Source organism: Notolepis coatsorum, assembly GCF_963971535.1.
Source record: "Notolepis coatsorum genome assembly, chromosome: 6".
Taxonomy (NCBI): domain Eukaryota; kingdom Metazoa; phylum Chordata; class Actinopteri; order Aulopiformes; family Paralepididae; genus Notolepis; species Notolepis coatsorum.
Genome location: NC_140170.1, coordinates 48,691,398 through 48,715,650, shown reverse-complemented (window position 1 = coordinate 48,715,650; position 24,253 = coordinate 48,691,398). Strand labels below are relative to the sequence as shown.

At 42.8% G+C, this 24,253-nt stretch overlaps 1 protein-coding gene across 1 annotated transcript in view; it reads right to left on the bottom strand.

Moving 5' to 3' along the window:
- Nucleotides 1-24,019, bottom strand: part of dkk3b (dickkopf WNT signaling pathway inhibitor 3b) — a gene marked incomplete at its 3' end in the record, with an annotated part of 35,118 nt that extends 11,099 nt beyond the window's left edge. Inside the window, 3 exon segments of the mRNA XM_084315550.1 lie at nt 17,983-18,048; nt 21,833-21,952; nt 23,652-24,019. Of these exon segments, the coding sequence (XP_084171676.1) occupies nt 17,983-18,048; nt 21,833-21,952; nt 23,652-23,861 (396 nt within the window). The 5' untranslated portion in view covers nt 23,862-24,019.
- Nucleotides 24,020-24,253: the final 234 nt, after the last annotated feature.

The following is a 24,253-nucleotide window of genomic DNA, read 5'->3' as shown; positions in this document are numbered from 1 at the left end:
TCTTTAGTCGACGGCGAAAGATTGGACGGGTTTCGGCTGTCCTAACTGGGGTGGGTAGTTCATTCCACCATTGTGGGGCAAGGACTGAGAATAGGCGACCTCTCTTCTCTTCTCTTCCTCAGTCTCCTTTCTCCACACGTATATTCTCCTGCTGAGGGATTGTGTCCAACATCTGACACGTATTATGACCTTGATTACAGTGGTCTGTGTGTCTTGTCTTCGGCGCTCCTCTATCCTCTCTTCTAACCTCCTCTTTCATCCTCTCCCACATTTCTCTCTTATTACTCCCCATGTAATTTTTTTTACTTGTCCCTTCTTTCCACAGCTCCTGTTACATCGCCCCCTCCTCTCCTCTTATCTTTTCGACCTCTTTCTACTTCTCTGTATCAACAGCATGGTCATCAGACCCTGGATGGGTATTAAAATAAAATAAAATAAAAATCTTTTCTCCTAATTCTCATTTTCCTCTCATCCTCTCCTGTCCAGTTATCACTAAATGGCCATGCCGCAAAGAAAAAGAACAAGGGGGGAAAAAGAGTCTAAAAGCCTGGTGAATGGCATTGCCATTGTTAGCATGTGCCGCCCTAATCAAGTTTCAAGTTTCAAGTTTCAAGTTTCTTTAATAGTTGTCATACAGAAGTACAGAATACTTTTATACAAAATGCTTCTTTCTGTTACGCTCCAGAGACTGTGCTAGACAAGAGATAAGTATGAAATAAAATAGTATAGCATGTAAAAATAGAAGTAAAAATAGAAGTCACGTACGTAGACACAGTGTTCAGTATAGACATATGTACAATGTTCGATGCAGAATAGAAGTAACTGAGTTACCATACAATATACAATATACTATACAATACTAATATACAATACTATATAGTGCAAAGCATAAATGGGATGAGGTACAATTTAGGTACAATTTACAGTAAGGTGTACTGAGGTATGGCTTGTAGTGCAAATCCTTTATCAATAAATATAAAGTGTGTTTAGGTGTTCTAAAGTGTGGAGAGTGGGTGCTGCAGTGTGTTGTTTGTTTAAAGTGAGTGTGTGCGTGTGGATGTGTGTGTTGTGAGTGCATTTGATGGTTGTTGCATAGTGTTATTGTTCGTTGAGCAACCTGATGGCCTGGGGATAGAAGCTTCTTCTGAGTCTCTCTGTGCTTGCCATGAGACTCCGGTATCGCTTGCCTGACCGCAGCAGTTCAAAGAGGCAGTTGTTTGGGTGGCTGGAGTCCTTAATCGAGTTTGACTGCGACCGTCCGTCTGACTTAGAGCTCTTGGCAGCCTATGGGAGCTAAAAATCACAATATCTTTCAAAATAGATTCTCAATTTTAGGTTATAGGGTTGGGTGTGAGATCTGGCTTTAGATGACGAGTTCTGGCTTTGCAGCTTGGCCAACAAGTGACGACCCTCCTCTCCTCTCCTCTCCTCCTTTCCTCTCAGACTCTTCTTTCCTTAGCTCTAAAGCTAAACTGCAGTTGTATTGCTCCACATGTTTTCCTTAATAACCAAAGGATTTAAAACACAAATGAACCCTTCACAACCATCTGTAGTGTGGTAGTGAAAGGGTTATCCTTCTGTAGTGTGGTAGTGAAAGGGCTAACCCTTTGTCGCGTGGCAGTGAACGGGTTAACCTTCTGTATTGCCGCAGTGAAGGGGTTAACCATTGGGTAGTGGTGAACAGTGAACAGGTTAACAGTTTATTGGATATCCACCTCCCATAGTGCTTTTGAACCAGGAGTGAAGAGGGACACAACCTGTCAACCTGGCTGTTGTCCATCAGTCGGAGGAAATGGCGGCTGCCAGAATGAGGCCACTGGGATTCAGTGACTCTTTGCTTCTTCTTTTTTTTAATCTCTCTCTGTATGTTGTCCCCGGAGAGGTGGTGTGGTGTGGAAACATGTATGTTGTCCCCGGAGAGGTGGTGTGGTGTGGAAACATGTATGTTGTCCCCGGAGAGGTGGTGTGGTGTGGAAACATGTATGTTGTCCCCGGAGAGGTGGTGTGGTGTGGAAACATGTATGTTGTCCCCGGAGAGGTGGTGTGGTGTGGAAACATGTATGTTGTCCCCGGAGAGGTGGTGTGGTGTGGAAACATGTATGTTGTCCCCGGAGAGGTGGTGTGGTGTGGAAACATGTATGTTGTCCCCGGAGAGGTGGTGTGGTGTGGAAACATGTATGTTGTCCCCGGAGAGGTGGTGTGGTGTGGAAACATAGCCGAGTCACCTGTATGTTGTCCCCGGAGAGGTGGTGTGGTGTGGAAACATAGAGAGGTGGTGTGGTGTGGAAACATAGAGAGGTGGTGTGGTGTGGAAACATAGAGAGGTGGTGTGGTGTGGAAACATAGAGAGGTGGTGTGGTGTGGAAACATAGAGAGGTGGTGTGGTGTGGAAACATAGAGAGGTGGTGTGGTGTGGAAACATAGCCGAGTCACCGAAACAACAGGCGCTGCAGCAGAGCCGACTGGACTCTTTCAGAATCAGAATCGGAATCAAGAGCCATTTTAATTTCTCATCCATTTAGCGGACAACCTTCCAACATGAACGGCTCCGGAGTTATTCAACTTCAAGCCTTTTAACACAACTTTTGATTGATATTGATCATCGCAAAACAGCTACATTTCTTATATATATAGGCTGTCCTGATATGGTTTTTCTGCTCCAATATACCCCGGTTTAGTCTGGATATACAGTACATAATGTCAGAAGCTTGACTTTCAGAGTCATAAAAAAAACGAAATGACATCATTATGAGCAGCTGGGGAAGCCAACATACTGTAGGCAGTTCAGTCACTGTGTTCATAAACCCACATGCATGCGCCAAAAAACACAAACGCTATAAGTAACGTCGTCGTAATATATCACTGTAGATTTAGTTCAGAAATGGCTTGGTTTATCAAGGATAAGGCAGACATGCACAGTGCCATTTTACCGGGGAGAGATCTGTGTACTGTAAGGCATTAGCATAGCATATACTGTACAACCTTAAATCTTAAATATAGGCCTTTGACAATCAACTAGATCCCGTAACTAATATTAATCATGATGGTAAGGATTTCAAACTGGATGTCAACAAAGGCAAATCTTTGAGGTCTCAAATAAGGTTTGATGACGGCTACTATTGATGTCTGTTACAGTAAATCACTGAACCGTCCATGCTATGCAGCTTCAGAGGTTTATGACTCAACCAGTTCCATAGTTTGTTTTCCACTACGTGTGACATACTGTAGGGGATCAAACAGACCACACACACACACACACACACACACACACACACACACACACACACACACACACACACACACACACACACACACACACACACACACACACACACACACACACACACACACACAAATTCTCTGACATGCCTAGTCTAGACAGATGAGGCCATCTCTCTCCCTCTCTCTCTTTCTCCCTCTCTCTCTCTCTCTCTCTCTCTCTCTATTTCTCTCTCTCTTTCTCTCTCTCTCCCCTCACTCTCTCTCCCACACTCTCTCTTTCTCTCTCTCCCTCACTCTATCTTTCTCTCTCTCCCTCACTCTCTCTTTCTCACTCTTTCTCTCACACTTTATTTCCTTCTCTATGCCCCCCCCCCCCCCTATCTCTTACTCTCACTCGTACTCTCTTTCTCTCTATCTGGCCCCTGACTCTCTCTCACACACCTCCAGTCTGACAGCCATCTCAAGTAAAGCGCTCCTGTCTCCCACCACTCACACTCACATACCAGACAACTCCCAGATCCAGTCAACACTTCTTTCAGCAGTTGAGACTTTCAGTTTCTCAAGTACCTCAAAAGAAATCAGTTGGTAAAACACACACACACACACGCACATATACGCACACAAAAGAAAAACACTGCTGTACATATAATTTAAAATATCTGAGCATAAGACACGCTGTGGATAGCAGTACCCTGCAATTATCTTGATACATCCCAGACGACCCAAACTGCTATTAAGTCGTGAAACCTAGAACACACGTTATTTTACTTTTCTTTCCATGAAGATATTTTCCCCAACCCCCCCCCCCCCCCCCCCCCCACCCGCCCCTTTTTTTAATCTGAACCAGGAAAATGTAAGCACTGCACAGCATTTCGTCTCCAAACAAAGAAAAACTGAAAAGGCCTTTTTACCCCCAAGTAGATACAAGTAGCTCAACAGCACTGAAACCAAACAGTGATTTATTGTCTTTCTCCTTTTTTGGTGAGTGTGCTTTATTCAGGGTGAAATATCTGGATATTTAGTCATTTCAACAGGGCAGGCCTTTTGAGTGTACTTTATTCAGGGTGAAATCAGGGGCGTCACTAGACTTTAGGCACTACTGGGGCACAGGCCCCCACCCACTGGGGCTCCATATCAGCACGGCTGTGCTGGTCCATCGGCTTTGCATTGTGCCTATGACGCAACAGGCAGGCTGATGTAATCCATATAGGACCTCCCTCTCGTGTGATATTGCTTAAATTAAATATTATGCTGATTAATTATGAGTTTAATGGTGATTAGCACATACACACATTCACTCTAATGTATGATGTTTTATTTATCATGGCACATTTCATCTGCAAATTGTTGTAATACAGTAGTCTCAAAATGTTGAATACATGCCACAAAAGCAAATAAGTGCATTAAAACAGAATAATGTCTTAAAGGTCCCCTATCTTATAAATGGCCTTTTCCAGTGGTTTGCATTGTTTTCTAGCAATGTGGGGTTGTACCAACACTGACTAGATGTGAAATCTCTAGCCAGTCCCTTTCCTTCAGTATGCTGAGGCAGGAACCTCCCCCACTGAACTAAGCCATTCTGAATGTACGTCAATCTGTGACGTGTTAGAATACTGATTTGCCACCGCCCGCCCACAATCAACTGTGATACGTTGAAAATTATAATCAAAATGGAGCGAGTGGAAATAATGCAGAAGCGGTTTCGACAGCAGACAGCAGACCATCAGCTGTTCAGCACTTCCTCAAAAGTGTTCGACAGCATAGCTCCAGAGTGCTTATAAATCCCAGCTTTCCCCCGTGCTCTTTCTATGTGCAGTAAAAACGTCAATGCTTCTAATAAGCTTTGCAATGCACCCTCATAACGTTAGCCGCTAGCTAGCCAACCGAGTCACACAGAGAAGACAGCAGCTTCGCTGGTTAGAATGGGTTGGAGGGATTCGGGGGGGGGAACTCTCTCTCTCTCTCTCTCTCTCTCTCTCTCTCTCTCTCTCTCTCTCTCTCTCTCTCTCTCTCTCTCTCTCTCTCTCTCTCTCTCTCTCTCTCTCTCTCTCTCTCTCTCTCTCTCTCAATTCAATTCAATTCAAATGGGCTTTATTGACATGGGAAACATACGTTTACATTGCCAAAGCCAAACAAAACAAAACAATCAAACAGAGAAAACAAAAGAAATCAGTACATTACAGACGGAATTTCTTATACAGTCTTTATGGTGGTTGCATTCCGCTGGATGTCCTTTTCTTGTCACAGCAGCTCACAAATCTTGCTGCTGTGTTTGCACATTCTTGTATTTCTCCCAGTAGGTATGGGAGTTTTGAGTTATTGTCCATGTTTTCAAAGTCTCTTTGGGTGTTTGCAATTTGTGGGAAGTATATGTCTCTGATGTCTTGGTATAGTGGGCAGGTTGTTAAGAAGTGGAGCTCGGTTTCTTGTGTGCAGTGGGTGCACAGTCTGTCTTCGCTTGGGAGCCAGGTCTGCCTATGGCGGCCTTTCTCAATGGCTGTGCTCGCTGAGTCTGTACCTAGTCAAGGATCTTCTTAGTTTTGGGTCAGTCACAGTGCTCAGGTATTCTGCCACTGTGTACTCTCTGTTTAGGGCCAAATAGCATTTCAATTTGCTCTGGTTTTGGGTTGTTTCTTTCCAATGTGTCAGATAGTTTTCTTTTTGTTTTCTTATAATTTGATTTAGTCCAGTGTGGTTTCTGTCTGGTGGCTCTGCTTGTGTTTGTGAGCAGAGTCCCAGAACCATCTGGCTGAGTGGGCATCTATCGAGGGTGAGGGCTACTGTATGTTGTGGAGTGTGTCTGGGTCGCTTTCTTTTAGGTGATTGTGGAATTTGAATGCTCTTTTTTTAATTTTGATGATTAGTGGGTATCTTCCTAGTTCTGTTCTGCATACATTATTTGGCGTTTTCCGTTGGGTGCGGAGAATGGATTTGCAAAATTCTGCATGCAGAGTCTCAGTTGGGTGTTTGTCCCATTTGGTGAAGTCTTGGTTTGCAAGTGGGCCCCAGACTTCACAACCATATAGGGAAATCGGTTCTATGACGGAGTCTAATATTTTGAGCCAGATTTTGATTGGAATGTCTAACTTGATGTTCCTTTTTATGGCATAGAAAGCCCTTCTTGCTTTGTCTCTCAGGTCGTTCACAGCTTGATTGAAGTTCCCTGTAGCACTGATGTTTAGGCCGAGATATGTGTAGTTTTTTGTGTGTTCTAGGGAAATATTGTGTCTAGGAGGAATTTGTGTTTTTGTTGTTGTAGGCTGGGCCTTTTTTGGAATGTCATAATTTTTGTTTTGTTTAGGTTTATTGTCAGTGCCCATGTCTGGGAGAATTTGTGCAGAAGGTCAAGGTGCTGTTGTAGCCCTTCTTTTGTTGGGGACAGCAGCACCAGGTCATCTGCAAACAGTAGGCATTTGACTTCTGTGTTTGCTAGGGGGATGCCAGGTGCTGCAGTTTGTTCCAATGTTTTTGCCAGTTCATTTATGTATATGTTGAAGAGGGTTGGACTCAAACTGCACCCCTGTCTAACCCCATGGCGTTGAGGGAAGAAGTCTGTGTGTTTTCCCTCAATCCTCACAGCACATGTGTTGTTGGTGTACATTGACTTTATGAGGTCGTAGGTTTTTCCTCCAATGCCACTATCTAACAGGGGTGGCCAACCTTTTTTGAACCAAGATCTACTTTTTTATTTACCACCTAGCCCGAGAGCTACCAGCCAAAATTGTATATTGTAAGCAGTCATTTGAGGCTTTATAAAAGCAGCATAATGAACACAAATCTGTCAGTGCCGAGTCCGACCTCATCTTAAATAACAAACAGCATTGCTTGTTGTAGTTAACAAGGAGAGGAAGAGTTGATTTAGCTTTATTTTTTTTTAAATAATCAAATTTTATTAATCAAGATCTACTTGAAATCAGCCCGCGATCTACCTGTCGATCGCGATCGACTGGTTGGGCACCACTGATCTAACAGTTTGTACAGCAGACCCTCGTGCCAAATTGAGTCAAATGCTTTTTGGAAATCAACGAAACAGGAGTATACTTTGCTTTTATTTTTATTTATTTGGTTGTCGATTAGGGTGCTGAGGGTGAGGATGTGGTCTGTTGTACGGTGATTTGGTAGGAAGCCAATCTGTGATTTGCTCAAGGTATTGTTGTTTGTGAGGAAATGTATGAGTCTGTGGTTAATGATCATACAGAGGATTTTTCCAAGGTTGCTGTTGACACAGATCCCACGGTAATTGTTTGGGTCGTATTTGTCTCCCTTTTTGTGGAGCGGTGAGTCCTTGGTTCCAGATATTGGGGAAGATCCCGGAGCTAAGGACAATGTTAAGGAGTTTTAGTATAACCAATTGGAATTTGGAGTCTGTGAATATGATCATTTCATTTAGGATACCATCCGCGCCGCAGGCCTTCTTGGTTTTAAGTGATTTTATTTTGTCCTGTAGTTCTTGTAGTGTAATTGGGGAGTCTAGCGGGTTCTGGTAGTCTTGTATGGTTGACTCCAGGCTTTGTAGTTTATCTTGTATGTGTTTTTGCTGTTCATTTTTTTGTATTGGGCTAAAGAGATTGGAGAAGTGGTTTACCCATACATCTCCATTTTGGATGGGTAGCTCCTCGTGGTGTACTTTGTTTAGTTTGTTCCAGTTTTCCCAGAAGTTATTTGTTTTTATGGATTCCTCTATATCTTTTAGCTGGTTTCTAACATGTTGGTCCCTTTTTTTTCTGACTGTGTTTTTGTAATGTTTCAGTGTTTCACTGTATTGGAGACGTGTGTTCTGGTTGTCTGGGTCTCTGTGTTTTTGGTTTGATAGGTTCCTTAATTTCTTCCTGAGATTTTTACAATCATTATCATACCATTTGTCATGCATATTTTTATTTTTCCTCGCTTTCCTATTTGAGGCCTTTAGGTTGGATAAGGAAGCTGTAAGGTCAAATATGTTATTGAGGTTTTCTACCGCCCCGTTTACACTTTTGCTGTTGTGTTGGAAGTTTTTTTCTAGGAATTGCTCTAATTTGGATTGGACTTTTTGTAGCTTGATAGCGGATTGGAATGCTTCCATACTACTTTCCTTCCATTTGTAGTTTTTTTTAATAGTGTGTAGTTTGTTGTAGGTATTTCCTGGTTGGGTGTTGATCTATTCAGGTAGATAGTGGTTTTGCTGTGGTCTGACAGGGGTGTTTGCTGGCTGACTGTGAACGCTCTGAGAGACTCTAAGCTGAGGTCAGTGATAAAATAGTCTACTGTACTGTTACCCAGAGATGAGCTATATGTGTACCTACCATAAGTGTCCCCTCGGAGCCTACCGTTAACTATGTACAGTCCCAGCGAGCGACAGAGCTGTATAAGTTGTGACCCATGTTTATTTGTTGTTTGGTCATAGTTCTTTCTGGGGGGGCATATTTGGGAGGGGATGTTTCCACCTCCTGGTAGGTGTTTGTCTCCCTGTGTGCTGAGAGTGTCAGGTTCTCGTCCTGTCCTGGCATTGAGGTCCCCACAGACTATAATGTGACCGCAAGCCTGGAACTGGTTGATTTCGTCTTGTAGGATTAGGAACATGTCTTCCTTGTAGTATGGGGATTCAATTGGGGGGATGTAGGTGGCACACAGGTAGATATCTTTCTCGGTTGATGTAAGTTCCTTATTTTTTATTTTTTTTTGGTCTTTTTCCCCCTCCATTTTCCTCCGATTTTCTCCCATCCCAATGTTAGTCGTATGCCAATTCCCAGTCCCTTCCTGGTCGCTGCGCTTTACCCCCCACAGTCAGATCATTTGGGAGAGTGGAGGCTACCACGTGCTTCCTCCGACACACGTCCAGCCAATCACCGCTTCTTTTCACCTGGCAGCGCGGATTCTCATTGAGAGGGCGTAGCGTGTGGGAGGACCACACTATCCCCCTCACGTCCAATCCGCGCTTAGCAGGCGCCCCGACCGAACTGTAGGAGTCGCTGTTTACAACGACCCGGACCCACCCCGCCAGCTTCTCCCACCCTCTGATACAGCCAATTGTATCAGTGCAGACGGCCAGCCAAGCTGGTGACAACCCCGGAGCTGTGAGCTGGATTCGAACAGGCGAATCAAGCTCACAGCTCCGGGGCTGGTGACGAACGCAATCTCCGCTCGACCACCTAACCGCCCTGTTCCTTATTTATTTTTAACCAGATGAAAAAAGCTCCAGTTTTGATTAGCTTTATGGAGTGGGTTAGTTCTGATTTGTACCATATTAGCATGCCTCCAGAGTCTCTCCCCTGTTTGACCCCTGTTAGCTTGGTGGATGGTACCAACAGCTCTCTGTAGTTTGCAGGGCAGCCAGTAGGACTATTTCCTCTGTGCCATGTCTCTTGTAGGACCATGATGTCTGTGTTTGACATTTCTGTGGTAAAGTCTGGGTTTCTGCTCTTTGTTCCAAGGGCAGTTGACCTCAGACCTTGTATATTCCAGCTTCTCTCTCTCTCTCTCTCTCTCTCTCTCTCTCTCTCTCTCTCTCTCTCTCTCTCTCTCTCTCTCTCTCTCTCTCTCTCTCTCTCTCTCTCGCTCGTATCTGCTAGTGCAGGTGGGTGACTGCAGGCACGTTGGAACTTTAAATCGGTAGGGGGTGCAGCCTTTGAGCCGCCGCGGGGGGGTCGCCAGATGATAATAAAAAATTTAAAAAAATGTGCGGAATATTATTATAATTTTTTTGTCAGGCCACTGAACTTAGAAGCAGGCCAGGCCAGTGTTTCTAGTTGCACCAGCGCAATAGTTAGATAACCTAGGTGGGGAACAACCAGGAGATCACTGCAACTCACACAAGTTGGAGAACTATCTCTCTCTCTCTCTCTCTTGCTCTCACACACACACAAAGGGAGCCGCATGTGATTGGTGGAGGCGGGACCCGTACAAAAAACTGCTAATCATTGACACATGCTAGCATGTAATAATCCCCCCCAGAAAAATCTACTTTGCATTTGATATATTGCAAATATATGCCATCACACACACTGGCATTTAAAGGGTTAGAATTATAAAATGAATATGTGGTGTTATGATCAGGGCTGAAGTTGAATAAAATATTGTATTTATCAATTACAAAAAAACTGAAAATCCATAAAAATCTGTGTTGTTGCTAATCATACATATGCTAGCCTGTTTTTTAACAATAATTTGTGATGTCATCACAAACACTGGCATTTAAAGGGTACAAATAAAATAATTCCTGCACCAGAATGCAGGAAATGAAGTCTTTGTAACAAAAAAAATCCTGGTGGGGGACCCCCAGACCCCCTGCTTAAAAAGTGGCCTGACTGGGGCTATATTTTGCACTATATTTCCTGGCCTGAATGATTTCCCCAGTCCGGCCCAGGTTAAAAGCCTCCAATCCTTATTAGTGTGTGTGCGTTTGAACGTTTGCATGTTTCAACCATACATTTCCATTTATAATAAAATAAATAAATAAATTTATATTATTTTTTATAAAACTTTTTTTTACCTCCTATAATAGTGGGGGTCGCGGCTCTCTGACACCGTTTTTTTTGGGTCGCGGCCTGAAAAGTTTGGGAACCCCTGGTCTAGCCTGTACCCCCCAGACATGTTGCTGGCCCCGTCAAAACAGTATCCTATCAGCCTCTCCATGGGCAGGTCGAGGCGTAAAAGTCTTTTATACACAAAAACAGCGTCTCGGCTGTTGTGTCTGGGCCGGGCATTGTAAAAACCCCAAAAGAAGTTCTGAGCTTCCAAGTTGTCATCGGCGAACTGTATATTACACGAGAATTGTTCTTTTCCAGTGAGTGACATCAGTGGTTCCGTCAGCGCTCAAGCCAAAGAATGGGCTTTTGGATGCTTTGCCTCTAATTTGTCGCTGAATATCATGGGCAAACAGCTGTAAGATTTCATTTTTGGATGTTGTTGGACATCCAGTTGTCTCTCTTTTGGAGCCAATTCTTCAACTCGGAATCAGACTCGGTGCGCACTATTTCCATCATGAGCTGCCATAACACCCCATCCCTATTTGCATCACCCCTCAGTGGAAGCCCCTGGTGCCCGAGGGGGGGTATAGGGGAACAGACTCAGTTAACTCTTCAATACCTGATGCTGAGGCTGAACCTGTCGTCTCTGTCTCTCTCTGACGTTTATCAGATTTTGTGGGACTGTCACTGGGATCGGCGGGACGTTTCGAAAATAAATCTGATATTTTTCTTTTCTGCGAGTGAGACATTCTGTGCTAGCAAAGTCTGACTACTAGCTAAAATCGACTGATGCGCAAGCACTGTATCACAGTAGCTCAGTGGTTTGTGGCGCGTGGGAAGGGCGGGAGACGGGAGGTGAATACAATTAGTTGTTTCACCTGTCATTCAATCAGTCTGTGTCAGTCTGTCATCACTCGAAAATCTACTCTGCTGCAATCTTGTCGGTTTTACACGTATGATTGTGTACGTACAGTAGTGTAATGAATGAATGAAAACTTTATTTAACAGATTGGAGAATGGCTACAATACAGTACGGCTCAATACAGACAATATTAAAATGGTGAAGTGCTTTGAGCAGGATAAACTTATAATATACAGTGTTACAGTTATACAGTTACAGTATATAATATACAAATATATAAATACTGTCATGAAAAAAAACATTAAAAAAAAATGATTTTTTTTATATAACGTGCCTGCGTGACTGTCAATCAAAGCGCATTGCGAGTATGGGCGGAGCCCAGCCAAAAACAGCTTGGAGTCTGGAAGGGCAGAAAGTGGTGCACCAAAGTATTTGATAAAAAATACATAACAATGAATTTTATTGAAAATAAACCTTACAGATGTGTTCCATAGACTCACAGGAATTGTGTAAAATGTCCCAAATAGTGAAAAATAAAGCAAAATATGGGACCTTTAACTTTTTAACATGTTTAAATTTAAATAACTTTATAGAAAGAAATATGTGAATGTGCATGAATGTGTGAAGAAGCATATTTGATTGTTTAATAAAGAATTAATTTTATTTGATTGATATACTAAAACGTTCATTGCAACATTGTGCAGTTAGACCACTTTTGTTAGGGCAATATCATGCTAATGGGTGGAGATGTGCTGGGATGCATAATTATCACCATAGTCAGTGTTTTTGCTGTGCTATTATGAGTGGTGTGAGGTATATAACTAGTATTATTATTGTGAGTGGTGGGGTATATTATAGTAGCATTGTTATTGTGAGTGGTGGGGTATATTATAGTAGCATTATTATTGTGAGTGGTGGGGTATATTATAGTAGTATTGTTATTGTGAGTGGTGGGGTATATTATAGTAGCATTGTTATTGTGAGTGATGGGGTATATTATAGTAGCATTGTTATTGTGAGTGGTGGGGTATATTATAGTAGTATTGTTATTGTGAGTGATGGGGTATATTATAGTATTATTGTTATTGTGAGTGATGGGGTATATTATAGTATTATTGTTATTGTGAGTGGTGGGGTATATTATAGTAGTATTGTTATTGTGAGTGGTGGGGTATATTATAGCATTATTGTTATTGTGAGTGGTGGTGGGGTATAGTATAGTATTATTGTTATTGTGAGTGGTGGGGTATATATTTGGCCTATAGTATTATTGCTATTGTGAGTTGTGGACCAGTTTCATTCATATGGTGTTAGCAATCTTATTCTCTTATTTCTTGGGGGGTGGGAGTATTAGGCTGTAGCGTCTGTTTTTAAGTGTTGCAAAGCGGTCAATCACTTGACTGTAACTCAACTTGTTAAGGGCATCTTTTACAATAGACATGACCGCTAAGTGGCCTGTCTTGTCCCATGGTGAACCGTAACCAGGTGTGTCGTAGTCGCCGCAGCGTATCGTAGATAAAAAAAATAATGTGGACGGATTTTTAAACTTGGATATTTTTTTGCTATATTAAAACCACTTATGCATCTGGCACATTTAGCATAAAACGCCTGTCGATTGCATACCCATTTGCAATTTATTCTTGAACCACTTATATCAAACAGGGTTTTAAACTGTAAAACAGTCATTCAGAACTATTTTATTGCACTGCACTATTGCATCATTTTACTCTGTCCATTCTATTTAACTTTTTATTACAGGTTCTAAATGGTCAGGTATGGTATTAAACTGTGTGGGTATCAAGCAGGAAGAAATACTTTCAGGCTTTAAAACTGTGTAGGAGACCCAGGCCTAGAACTGCTCCCTGAGAGAGGGAACTGCGCCCTGAGGGAGGTTTGAAGGGTCAAAATGGGTATCAAACAGGAGGGAAGACTGTCAGGTTTTAAATTGTGGATACCAAACAGGGAAGGTAAAGATGACTTTAAACTGTTAAACAGTAATCCATAACTATTTTATTGCACTGCACTGTTGCATCATTTTACTCTGTATATTCTATTCTACTATTTTATTGCACTGCACTATTGCACTATTTTACTCTGTCTATTCTATTTTACTCTTTTTATTATTGTCTATTTTTAAAACTGCAATAGAATCAAACCATAAACAAGGTGGCCTATTGGGATGTTAGATCCTAATGTGAAAAACTGTGATTTTATGTCTGCACTTAATGTGCGCATTTTGTGCCTGTCTTTTTCTGTTGTGAAGCACTTTGAGCTGCAATTTTTGTATGAAAGGTGCTATACAAATAAAGTTTATTATTATTACTTATAGCACATGCATGAGTCTGGTCTCTTTTGAAAGGAAACATTCTGAACTTTCAACAGGAAGAATCACTCTGAGTGCTAATGTAATAAGAGTTACAGAGGTTTGAACACACTGAAATAAAAGTTTTGTTTACTTGCAAACAGATGCCTGCAAAAGAGTTCCAGCTGAAAGGTTGGAGCTGGAAAACACAATGGTTCCATAGCCTGAAGTCTTAATCTAGTACAGGTCCAAAGTTAATAACAATCCCAAGGAAAATTAGTGTTTTACATACGTTTTTCTTATGACTGTAGCTGTAATAATTCAGTATGCTTATCCAAAATGGCCGTCCGTTGCAATACATTCTCACGGAGCGCGAGCGAATAACTCTCCTTTCTTGGCCTTCTTCTCTTCCTTTGTCGTAGTAATCATCCCTCATATAAAGTACCGTTATGTCCAGAATTCCATTGGCTACAAAATCGATCAATCATTTTCACCGGGAGGTGAAATTTGACGTGTCCGAAAAACTGACGTTCGTTGGTTGTTTGGTTTTATAACCCGAGATTGGAAGCACATAATAGGTAGAGTAGGGTGTCAATCAAACTGCGACAATTTTAGCTTTCCAACAATGTGTTGGTTGGTTTAACACAGCCTGAAGCCAGCAGACGAGGGCAAATGTGCCGCGACATGCCCGGAGGGGGGCCGCCGAACGTTAACAGGTTTAATGAAAAATCTGTCAAGAGATTATATTTTACTTAATCATTTTACTGGGGCACAGCAAAGCTTTACTGAGGCATGTGCCCCAGTAAATGGGGTGTAGTGACGCCACTGGGTGAAATACCTGGATATTTAGTCATTTCAACAGGGCAGGCCTTCTCCCCGGGCTTTGCTCGCCTCCCCTGCATTTTTTCCCAGCAGCAAGCTCCATTAATGTAACCACATTCTGTAAGCCCGCCAGGAAAGTATAGAGATCAAAGACACCGTTGTAAACTCTGTAATGGTGAAAAACAGACCGCTAGCGGGGAATAATGACCTCAATACAAGCTGCTCTCCTGTCGCTCAAAACTATGAAAAGTACATGGTAGCGGGAGGCTGAGGAATTCATTAATTCCGTATAAAAGCCTGCTGAGACAATACATTCACACTGCCAGAGAAGTGGGTCGGGATGATTCAGGTTCTCTGCTGAGAACATGCACAGGTTTGATGACATCCATCTAAGAGTTAGTGATTCTACGTGCAAGTAACTGTAGTGTAGTAGTTGCACCTTAAGAAAATGCATTTCTTTAATGTATTTTATAACATTTTGCTGGACCTTCTTGAGCCTTGTGCTGAAACCACAAATGTCCTCTGTACTTTAAAATAAATGGAAAATGGAAGATCAACTGCCCAAAGGAGTAAACTCGATCGGGGCTTAGCATTTCCAGACTTTAAATATTATTTTCAAGCTTTCTCTCTGAGACCTCTGATCACTTGGTTTGACACTCAAGCAGCTGTATCTTGGTGACCAATGGAGGAGAAGTTGGTGTCCCCATATAGACTTCAGGATATTGTGTATACCAACATATCAATTAAACAATGTAAATTACGATTTGGCCCTCTTATCACACATGTGATCCAGACTTGGCGTGACACTCAGAAAGTCAAGTCAAGTCAAGTCAGTTTTATTTGTATAGCACGTTTACAAATTACTAACAGCCAAACCAAAGTGCTTCACAACATGATAAAAACACATACAATGCAATAAAAATACACTAGAAAAAGAGGTAGAGTACAGTACATATAGGAAAGCAAGGGCAAAGTGCAATAAAAGAGACAAGAAAATTTGATAAAAAGTGCAGAGTGACAGCTGACGTCATGTATAGATGCTGGGCTAGCTCTGGTCAAAGGCCAGGGAGAAGAGGTGTGTTTTGAGCAAGGATTTAAAAACCTCCAGGCTCTGGGCAGATCTTATGTGGGGGGAGGCTGTTCCAGAGTCTGGGGGCAGCAGCAGCAAAGGCTCTATCTCCCCTGGTTTTTAGCCTGGTCCTAGGCACCTCCAGCAGCAGCTGGTCAGCAGACCTTAAGGCTCTGGATGCGGTGGGGTGATGTAGGAGCTCAGCTAGGTACGGTGGAGCCAGCCCATGTAGTGCTTTAAAAACAGTCAGTAAAAGTAAAAGTGGGTACTAACCGCCATCAATGGCACACGCATTCCCCTCTATTTAATAGCAATCTTCTCCTTATTGGACAACAACCTATTAGGTACCCTAGATGGGAAAAGAAAGGCATTCACATGTTGGGGGATATCTTCGATAACTCTGGTCTCCGCTCTTTCCAGGATCTATCCAACGGATATGATCTCCCCGGAACCTCCTTTTTCTTTTATTTACTAGAGCGTCACCGCTTTCACAAATTATTTTATGACAAAGAGACATCGAGAGGCTTCGTTTCTGACTTTTATCGCCATTTACTCATGTCCTCGTATAAAGACCTCCCCCTGGATACGATTTGGAGAAAGGATGTCCCGGAGTTGGATGTAGATTTTGATCGGGATGCAGTCTGGGAAAATGTTCGGTTATCCTCACACAACCCAGATCACCAACAGATTCATCAAAATGTTATTCACAGGACTTATTTAACCCCTAGACGATTGAATTCAATGGGTCTCAGACCTGACTCTTTATGTACCTTGTGTCCAAACGGTGCCACAGGTACATTTATGCACATGTACTGGGAATGCCCTCCTGTTGTGATTTTTGGGGAAAATGTTACATCTCAGCTCTCAGACATTTTCTCTTTGACCATACCTGTATCTCCTTCTGTATTGTTATTGAATGATCTCTCTCAATTACCGACCTCTATAAAGGTGAAAAGACTCATTTTGGCCAGCCTCACAGCCGCAAAAAAATGTATTGCCTCACATTGGTTTCACCCAGACAAACTCTGCCCGAAGGTATGGTTTCTCACCTACCTTGATGTGATCTATTTGGAGATATCCACGGCACGTGTTATAGGGGTTAAGGAATCTAATATCTCAATTTGGTTGGCTGCAGTGGCAAAGTTAAAAGAACGCATATAAGTTTGGAAATTTTTGTTTTGATTTTTGTTTTTGATTACTGAATAATGTATTGTGAGTGTGACTCACGTTGAGGTCCTTGGGTGAGCGGGGGGGGGGGGGGAAGAGAACGAGCGAGTGTCCATGTAGGATGATCACTGTACAGTCTATCTCAGTTATTGTCTTGTCATGTGGTGTTAAGTTATTGTCCTGGGAAGTCTTTTTATGTATTATTATTATTATTATTATTATTATTATTGTATTGTGATATGTTTTGTTTCATGTAAAAAAAAATAAAAAATTAAAATAATATTTGATTAAAAAGAATGGAAGACCTTCAGCTCCTCTTCAGTGACATGTTGTTGAAAGTGGTCTAAACTCTAATTGGAGGACACTTTATCAGTGTTTGAGAATCACATCCTCATAGTTTACATTGTAAGCAGCTGTGGGATATAAATATTTGGCCTGAAACTGGGGCAAGGGGATACTATCCCTCTGCCTGAAAAACAAACATGCTGTTTCCTGATCTCTCAGAATCTACAGGCTATCAGCTGTATCTAACTAGCTAACTAACTAATGTATGTAGTGTTTTAGGCTTTGATACGGTCAAATAGCATAACATCATCCACAAGGACTAATTCAATATCAGTTCATTATATTATCTGAAAATCCATGATATGATACATTAATTATCATCATTGTATTACTGATGTGAGAAAATGTCGTAGAGCAGTGCTTCTAAACTGGGTTGTAGGCCTGTTTCTGTTAGGTCAAGGGCTATTCTTGACTAAAGAAATCCTTATTGGTTAATAGTCATGGGATCTTGTTGACTTAATTGATCAGTTTTAATCAACAAATCTATAAATTGTGTTTCCCCACATACAATCATAAGGACCTCTTTAGATGTAGGGCAGACCTATAGTTGGGTCCTCACATAATAACAGTACCAAAGTAAAAAGAGTGTTTTCATGAGCCTTTCTCATTGGGGTACAGTACCAGGCTGAAAGGAAATCAATCGATATAGAATGTTTGAAATACTAAATCTTCTTTGATACCATCTTCTCATATATGCCATCGGTTCACTGAGCTGAGGAAATAGGCATTATAAAAGATAAAGACTTACATGTTCTGCGCTGTTCCAGTTCCCAGTTATCTCCATGTGGGTGTGTCCTGTACTGTTGATAGTTTCCTAAGAGACAAGAACATCATAACATATACCTGACTTCAATGCTACCATGTATATGTGTGTGTGTGTGTGTGTGTGTGTGTGTGTGTGTGTGTGTGTGTGTGTGTGTGTGTGTGTGTGTGTGTGTGTGTGTGTGTGTGTGTGTGTGTGTGTGTGTGTGTGTGTGTGTGTGTCCGTGTGTGTAGGGGGTGGTATTTTATTTCACTGTTATGTGAAAAAATAAAACATTTCACTCAATGGAGCAGACGTGGTTTTAATACTAAACACTTGTGCCCAGAAATGGTGCAGTGGTTAAGACCCCCGTCTCTGGAGCCACATGTACAAAACCTCTGCTGGCCTGGGATCAAATCCTTGCAGAACCTTCTGTCCTGTGTCTCCCTCTCAGCCTTCCTACGGTCTCAATAAAGAACCTTCTCTCCTGTGTCTCCTCTACTCTGTCTCCCTCTCAGCCTTCCTACGGTCTCAATAAAGAACCTTCTCTCCTGTGTCTCCCCTACTATGTCTCCCTCTCAGCCTTCCTGCTGTCTCAATAAAGAACCTCCTCTCCTGTGTCTCCCCTACTATGTCTCTCTCTCAGCCTTCCTACTGTCTCAATAAAGAACCTTCTCTCCTGTGTCTCCTCTACTCTGTCTCCCTCTCAGCCTTCCTACGGTCTCAATAAAGAACCTTCTCTCCTGTGTCTCCTCCTACTCTGTCTCCCTCTCAGCCTTCCTACGGTCTCAATAAAGAACCTTCTCTCCTGTGTCTCCTCTACTCTGTCTCCCTCTCAGCCTTCCTACGGTCTCAATAAAGAACCTTCTCTCCTGTGTCTCCTCCTACTCTGTCTCCTCTCAGCTTTCCTACTGTCTCAATAAAGAACCTTCTCTCCTGTGTCTCTACTACTCTGTCTCCTCTCAGCCTTCCTACAGTCTCAATAAAGAACCTCCTCTCCTGTGTCTCTACTACTCTGTCTCCTCTCAGCCTTCCTACAGTCTCAATAAAGAACCTCCTCTCCTGTGTCTCTACTACTCTGTCTCCCTCTCAGCCTTCCTACGGTCTCAATAAAGAACCTTCTCTCCTGTGTCTCCACTACTCTGTCTCCCTTTCAGCCTTCCTACGGTCTCAATAAAGATTCTCCTCTCCTGTGTCTCCCTCTCAGCCTTCCTACGGTCTCAATAAAGAACCTCCTCTCCTGTGTCTCTACTACTCTGTCTCCCTTTCAGCCTTCCTACGGTCTCAATAAAGAACCTTCTCTCCTGTGTCTCCTCCTACTCTGTCTCCCTCTCAGCCTTCCTACTGTCTCAATAAAGAACCTTCTCTCCTGTGTCTCCACTACTCTGTCTCCCTCTCAGCCTTCCTACGGTCTCAATAAAGAACCTTCTCTCCTGTGTCTCCTCCTACTCTGTCTCCCTCTCAGCCTTCCTACGGTCTCAATAAAGAACCTTCTCTCCTGTGTCTCCTCTACTCTGTCTCCCTCTCAGCCTTCCTACGGTCTCAATAAAGAACCTTCTCTCCTGTGTCTCCACTACTCTGTCTCCCTTTCAGCCTTCCTACGGTCTCAATAAAGATCCTCCTCTCCTGTGTCTCCCTCTCAGCCTTCCTACGGTCTCAATAAAGAACCTCCTCTCCTGTGTCTCCCCTACTCTGTCTCCCTCTCAGCCTTCCTACGGTCTCAATAAAGAACCTCCTCTCCTGTGTCTCCACTACTCTGTCTCCATCTCAGCCTTCCTACTGTCTCAATAAAGAACCTCCTCTCCTGTGTCTCCACTACTCTGTCTCCCTCTCAGCCTTCCTACTGTCTCAATAAAGAACCTCCTCTCCTGTGTCTCCACTACTCTGTCTCCATCTCAGCCTTCCTACTGTCTCAATAAAGAACCTTCTCTCCTGTGTCTCCTCTACTCTGTCTCCCTCTCATTCCTACAGTCTCAATAAAGAACCTCCTCTCCTGTGTCTCCACTACTCTGTCTCCTCTCAGCCTTCCTACAGTCTCAATAAAGAACCTCCTCTCCTGTGTCTCTACTACTCTGTCTCCCTCTCAGCCTTCCTACGGTCTCAATAAAGAACCTTCTCTCCTGTGTCTCCACTACTCTGTCTCCCTCTCAGCCTTCCTACGGTCTCAATAAAGAACCTCCTCTCCTGTGTCTCCTCTACTCTGTCTCCTCTCAGCCTTCCTACTGTCTCAATAAAGAACCTCCTCTCCTGTGTCTCCACTACTCTGTCTCCCTCTCAGCCTTCCTACTGTCTCAATAAAGAACCTCCTCTCCTGTGTCTCCACTACTCTGTCTCCCTCTCAGCCTTCCTACTGTCTCAATAAAGAACCTTCTCTCCTGTGTCTCCTCTACTCTGTCTCCCTCTCAGTCTGTCTACTGTCTCAATAAAGAACATTCTCTCCTGTGTCTCTCCTACTCTGTCTCCCTCTCAGCCTTCCTACTGTCTCAATAAAGAACCTTCTCTCCTCTGTCTCCTCTACTCTGTCTCCCTCTCAGCCTTCCTACTGTCTCAATAAAGAACCTTCTCTCCTGTGTCTCTCCTACTCTGTCTCCCTCTCAGCCTTCCTACGGTCTCAATAAAGAACCTTCTCTCCTGTGTCTCCCTACTCTGTCTCCCTCTCAGCCTTCCTACGGTCTCAATAAATAACCTTCTCTCCCGTGTCTCCTCTACTCTGTCTCCCTCTCAGCCTTCCTACGGTCTCAATAAAGAACCTCCTCTCCTGTGTCTCCTCTACTCTGTCTCCCTCTCAGCCTTCCTACGGTCTCAATAAAGAACCTCCTCTCCTGTGTCTCCTCTACTCCGTCTCCCTTTCAGCCTCAATAAAGAACCTTCTCTCCTACTCTGTCACCCTCTCAGTCTGTCTACACTGCTTTAGGGGTACCTCCTACCTTCTTGTGTCGCGATTAAAGGATGATAGGACTTATTGATTTCTTTACTAACTTAACATGCTTTACTCTGGTGTTATGCTGTTGCCGTGGTGAGAAACAGTTGTAATGTACAGTAGCATAGTGCTGCTCACACAAAGATCACGCTAAGGAAAACCATCCAACACACCCGTGTTATTACTAGGGAAGAGCATTTGAAGGCATATCAATATATTACTGTATTATATATATTACTCAAAGATTTGCACTGCATCTCTACCTAATTTTTGCATTTGAAAAAGTTAGCATTTTGTACTTCATTGTTTGCATTTTGTACTTTAGTTTGTACTTTAGTTTGTATATTGTATATTTTGTAGTGTTTGGCCTTTATTCTTTTAACTTTTTTTTGTATGAAGAACAGTCTCAGAGGGCTCATACAGAACCAAGCTTTTTTCACTGTAATGTACTTGTACCATATGTGACAAATAAAACAAAACTTGAACTTGAATTGGCAAATATTCCAGTAACCATGGCATGCCCATCCCTATATTACAACATTATAATTATATAATCTCAAAATGCATGGACATTTACATTTACATTTAGTCATTTAGCTGAAACGCTTTTATCCAAAGCGCCTTACAAGTTCTGTACGACAAGTCATTAGGGAGGGCACAACTCTATCAGCTGAGTAACACTGTTCATCAAAGTGTTGAGTGCTACAGTGTAGGTTAGTTTATTAGGACAAGTGCATGACGACAGTAAGGTTAGGGTTAGATTTTGTATTATTATTTTTTTTAGATAATGGTTGAATGGTCAATCTGGACATCAGGTACTGTATAGTTTCTCTCAATTCTGGAGATACCAGGTTTGCATCTGATGGCACTGGTTACTGTGTTGCTTTAGAGACAATCATCATCTGACTGAGAACAACAGAACAGAACAGAAAGTACCTCGTCAGACCCACCCAGCGCTGTTCTATTTCCATTCCTAGCGGTCCTCGTGCTTTCGTTGTGGTAGCTGGACAGCAGGTCCCGTGAACTTAGAGACGATTTGGCACTCTCTGTAGCTATCTGTTGGGATTCAATCAGACAGGGTCAGAATGGTTTTGATTTATTGATTGAAAACTGTATTAACAGATTGCAGAATGGGTACAATACAGTACGGCTCAATACACACAATTGTTAAGGGGATGCAGACCAGAGAAAGACTTTCGTCTTGTTTACATCAGGGTCCCCCATTTTCAATTCATCATAACATATATGACATACATGACATACAGGTAGACAGTACTGCTACATCTATACATTTATGACATACCAGATTTACAAATACAGTACTGTTTGTGATACAAAAAGAGTAAAACAAAAGAAAATAAGAGAGTATATACATTTGACGAAGAAACTGTACATTGTAGGAGGTGGGGTGGGGGGGGGGTTGGGTAGGTGGGGGGGGTGGGGGGGGGACTGTACATTGGAGGTGGTTGCAGGGGCGGACCTTCCTACAGGCGATATAGGCGGTCGCCTAGAGCGCCACCCAGAGGGGGGCGCCAAAAAAATAAATAAAAAAATAATTTTTTTTTTTTTTTTTTGCAGTTTTGGCGCCTCTATATCGGCAACCATTATTTTTACATAAAAAAAAATCTAACATAAGGGAAAATGAGCCAAAAATCTAAAACGGTCGGTCGGTCTGAGCCTCAGCTTTAGGTGTTCACAGTCAGAACATGCTAGAGTGCTGTGCATTGATGGGTATCGGTCAAGTGTTTATAGAATTGAGCGTTGAGGAAAGAAAGACTAACGTTAGAGAACTATGAAGAGGCAAAAGCCATAAAAAAAAAAAAAAAAAAAAAGTGGTGAATCTCGCCTAGGGCGCCAAATGTGCTAGGTCCGCCCCTGGGTGGTTGGGTGGGTGGGTGGGGTGAGGATGGGTAGGGGGGGGGGGGGGGGGGGGAACTGTACATTGGATTATCGACAAAACCTTACTAGGTCCAAGAAGAGGGTCTCGTGTATTACTGGGTTAGGACATTTACTGTACATTTGAGGGCGTTGGGTTAGGGTATTTACAGGGGCCAGTTTCGAATTCCAGTCTCCCGTAGGTGCTCTTTGAGAGTGGTTTTGAAAGTGGGTAGTGATACACATTCCTTTACAGCTGTGGGTAGGGCGTTCCACATTGATGTGGCATAATTGCGAAACGTGTTTAGTCCCTTGTTTGAGCCGAATCTGGGTTTAACATGATTTGATCCCGACAAATTATCTTTATCCTCCAATATGAATATGACACATTTTATTTTCTGGAGTATAATAGAATAGAATATTAATAATATTGGAACACGTGCCTGCACAAAGTAGCAATGATGAATGGTCAAAGACCATTATTAACCATTAAATTAACACTAAAGTATAGAAACAGCTGGCCAACAAAGTTGTTCGCTACACAATTATGGGCATATTGATTGATTGATTGATTGATTGATTGATTGATTGATTGATTGATTGATGACAATTTTAATAACAGATTGCAGAATGGGTGTACAATACAGTACGGCTCAATAATACACACAATTGTTAAAGGGGATGCAAACCAGAGAAAGACTTTCGTCTTGTTTATTACATCAGGGTCCCCCATTTTCAATTCATCATAAATATCCCCGACCCGTGGATCTCCAAATGTTATTTGAAAAATTCTAAACACTATAGTTTTTCTTTAGTTTTTAACTTGTTTTCAAATAGAAGCAGTAGTGTGGAGTCTGCTGTTTTTAGAAGAACAACAGACCTGGTCCACGGCCTCCTCCAGGATCTGCTGCGTGTCCTCCATCAGCATCTCCACCTCGCGGAACATCTCGTCCAGACTGGCCGCCTGGCCGCGCTCCTCCAGCTCGTCCTCCTCCAGCGCGTCTCCAGCGCGCACCGCGCCGCCGCTCACCACCAGGACACACAGCGACAGGGACGCGACAAGGCGCCGCACGGCCGGTAGCAGCAGCATCGTCCTGAGTCCTGAGTCCTCCTCGCTGTTTGAAGGACCTTCAGTTCCCCTAGTTGTGCCGAAGTGGAGAGAATGAGTCAAACCCACCGTGGATTATAACTGTCTGTATGTTGATGACGCACGCAAGGAGAGAGAGCACAGTGGCGCACACAGCTGGATGCGTTTTATTTGGAAAGTCTGAAGAAGAGGGAGGAGGGCGGATTGAAATTGATTGATTGAAAACTTTATTAACAGATTGCAGAACGGGTACAAATACAGTACAGCTCAATACACACAATTGTTAAGGGGAATAGGGGGTGCAGACCAGAGAAAGACTTTGGGGTGGTGATGGAACCGGAAAAGTATCAGATTTCTATGGAGTATAGCCTTTATTAATAAGCACTGTTTTGCAA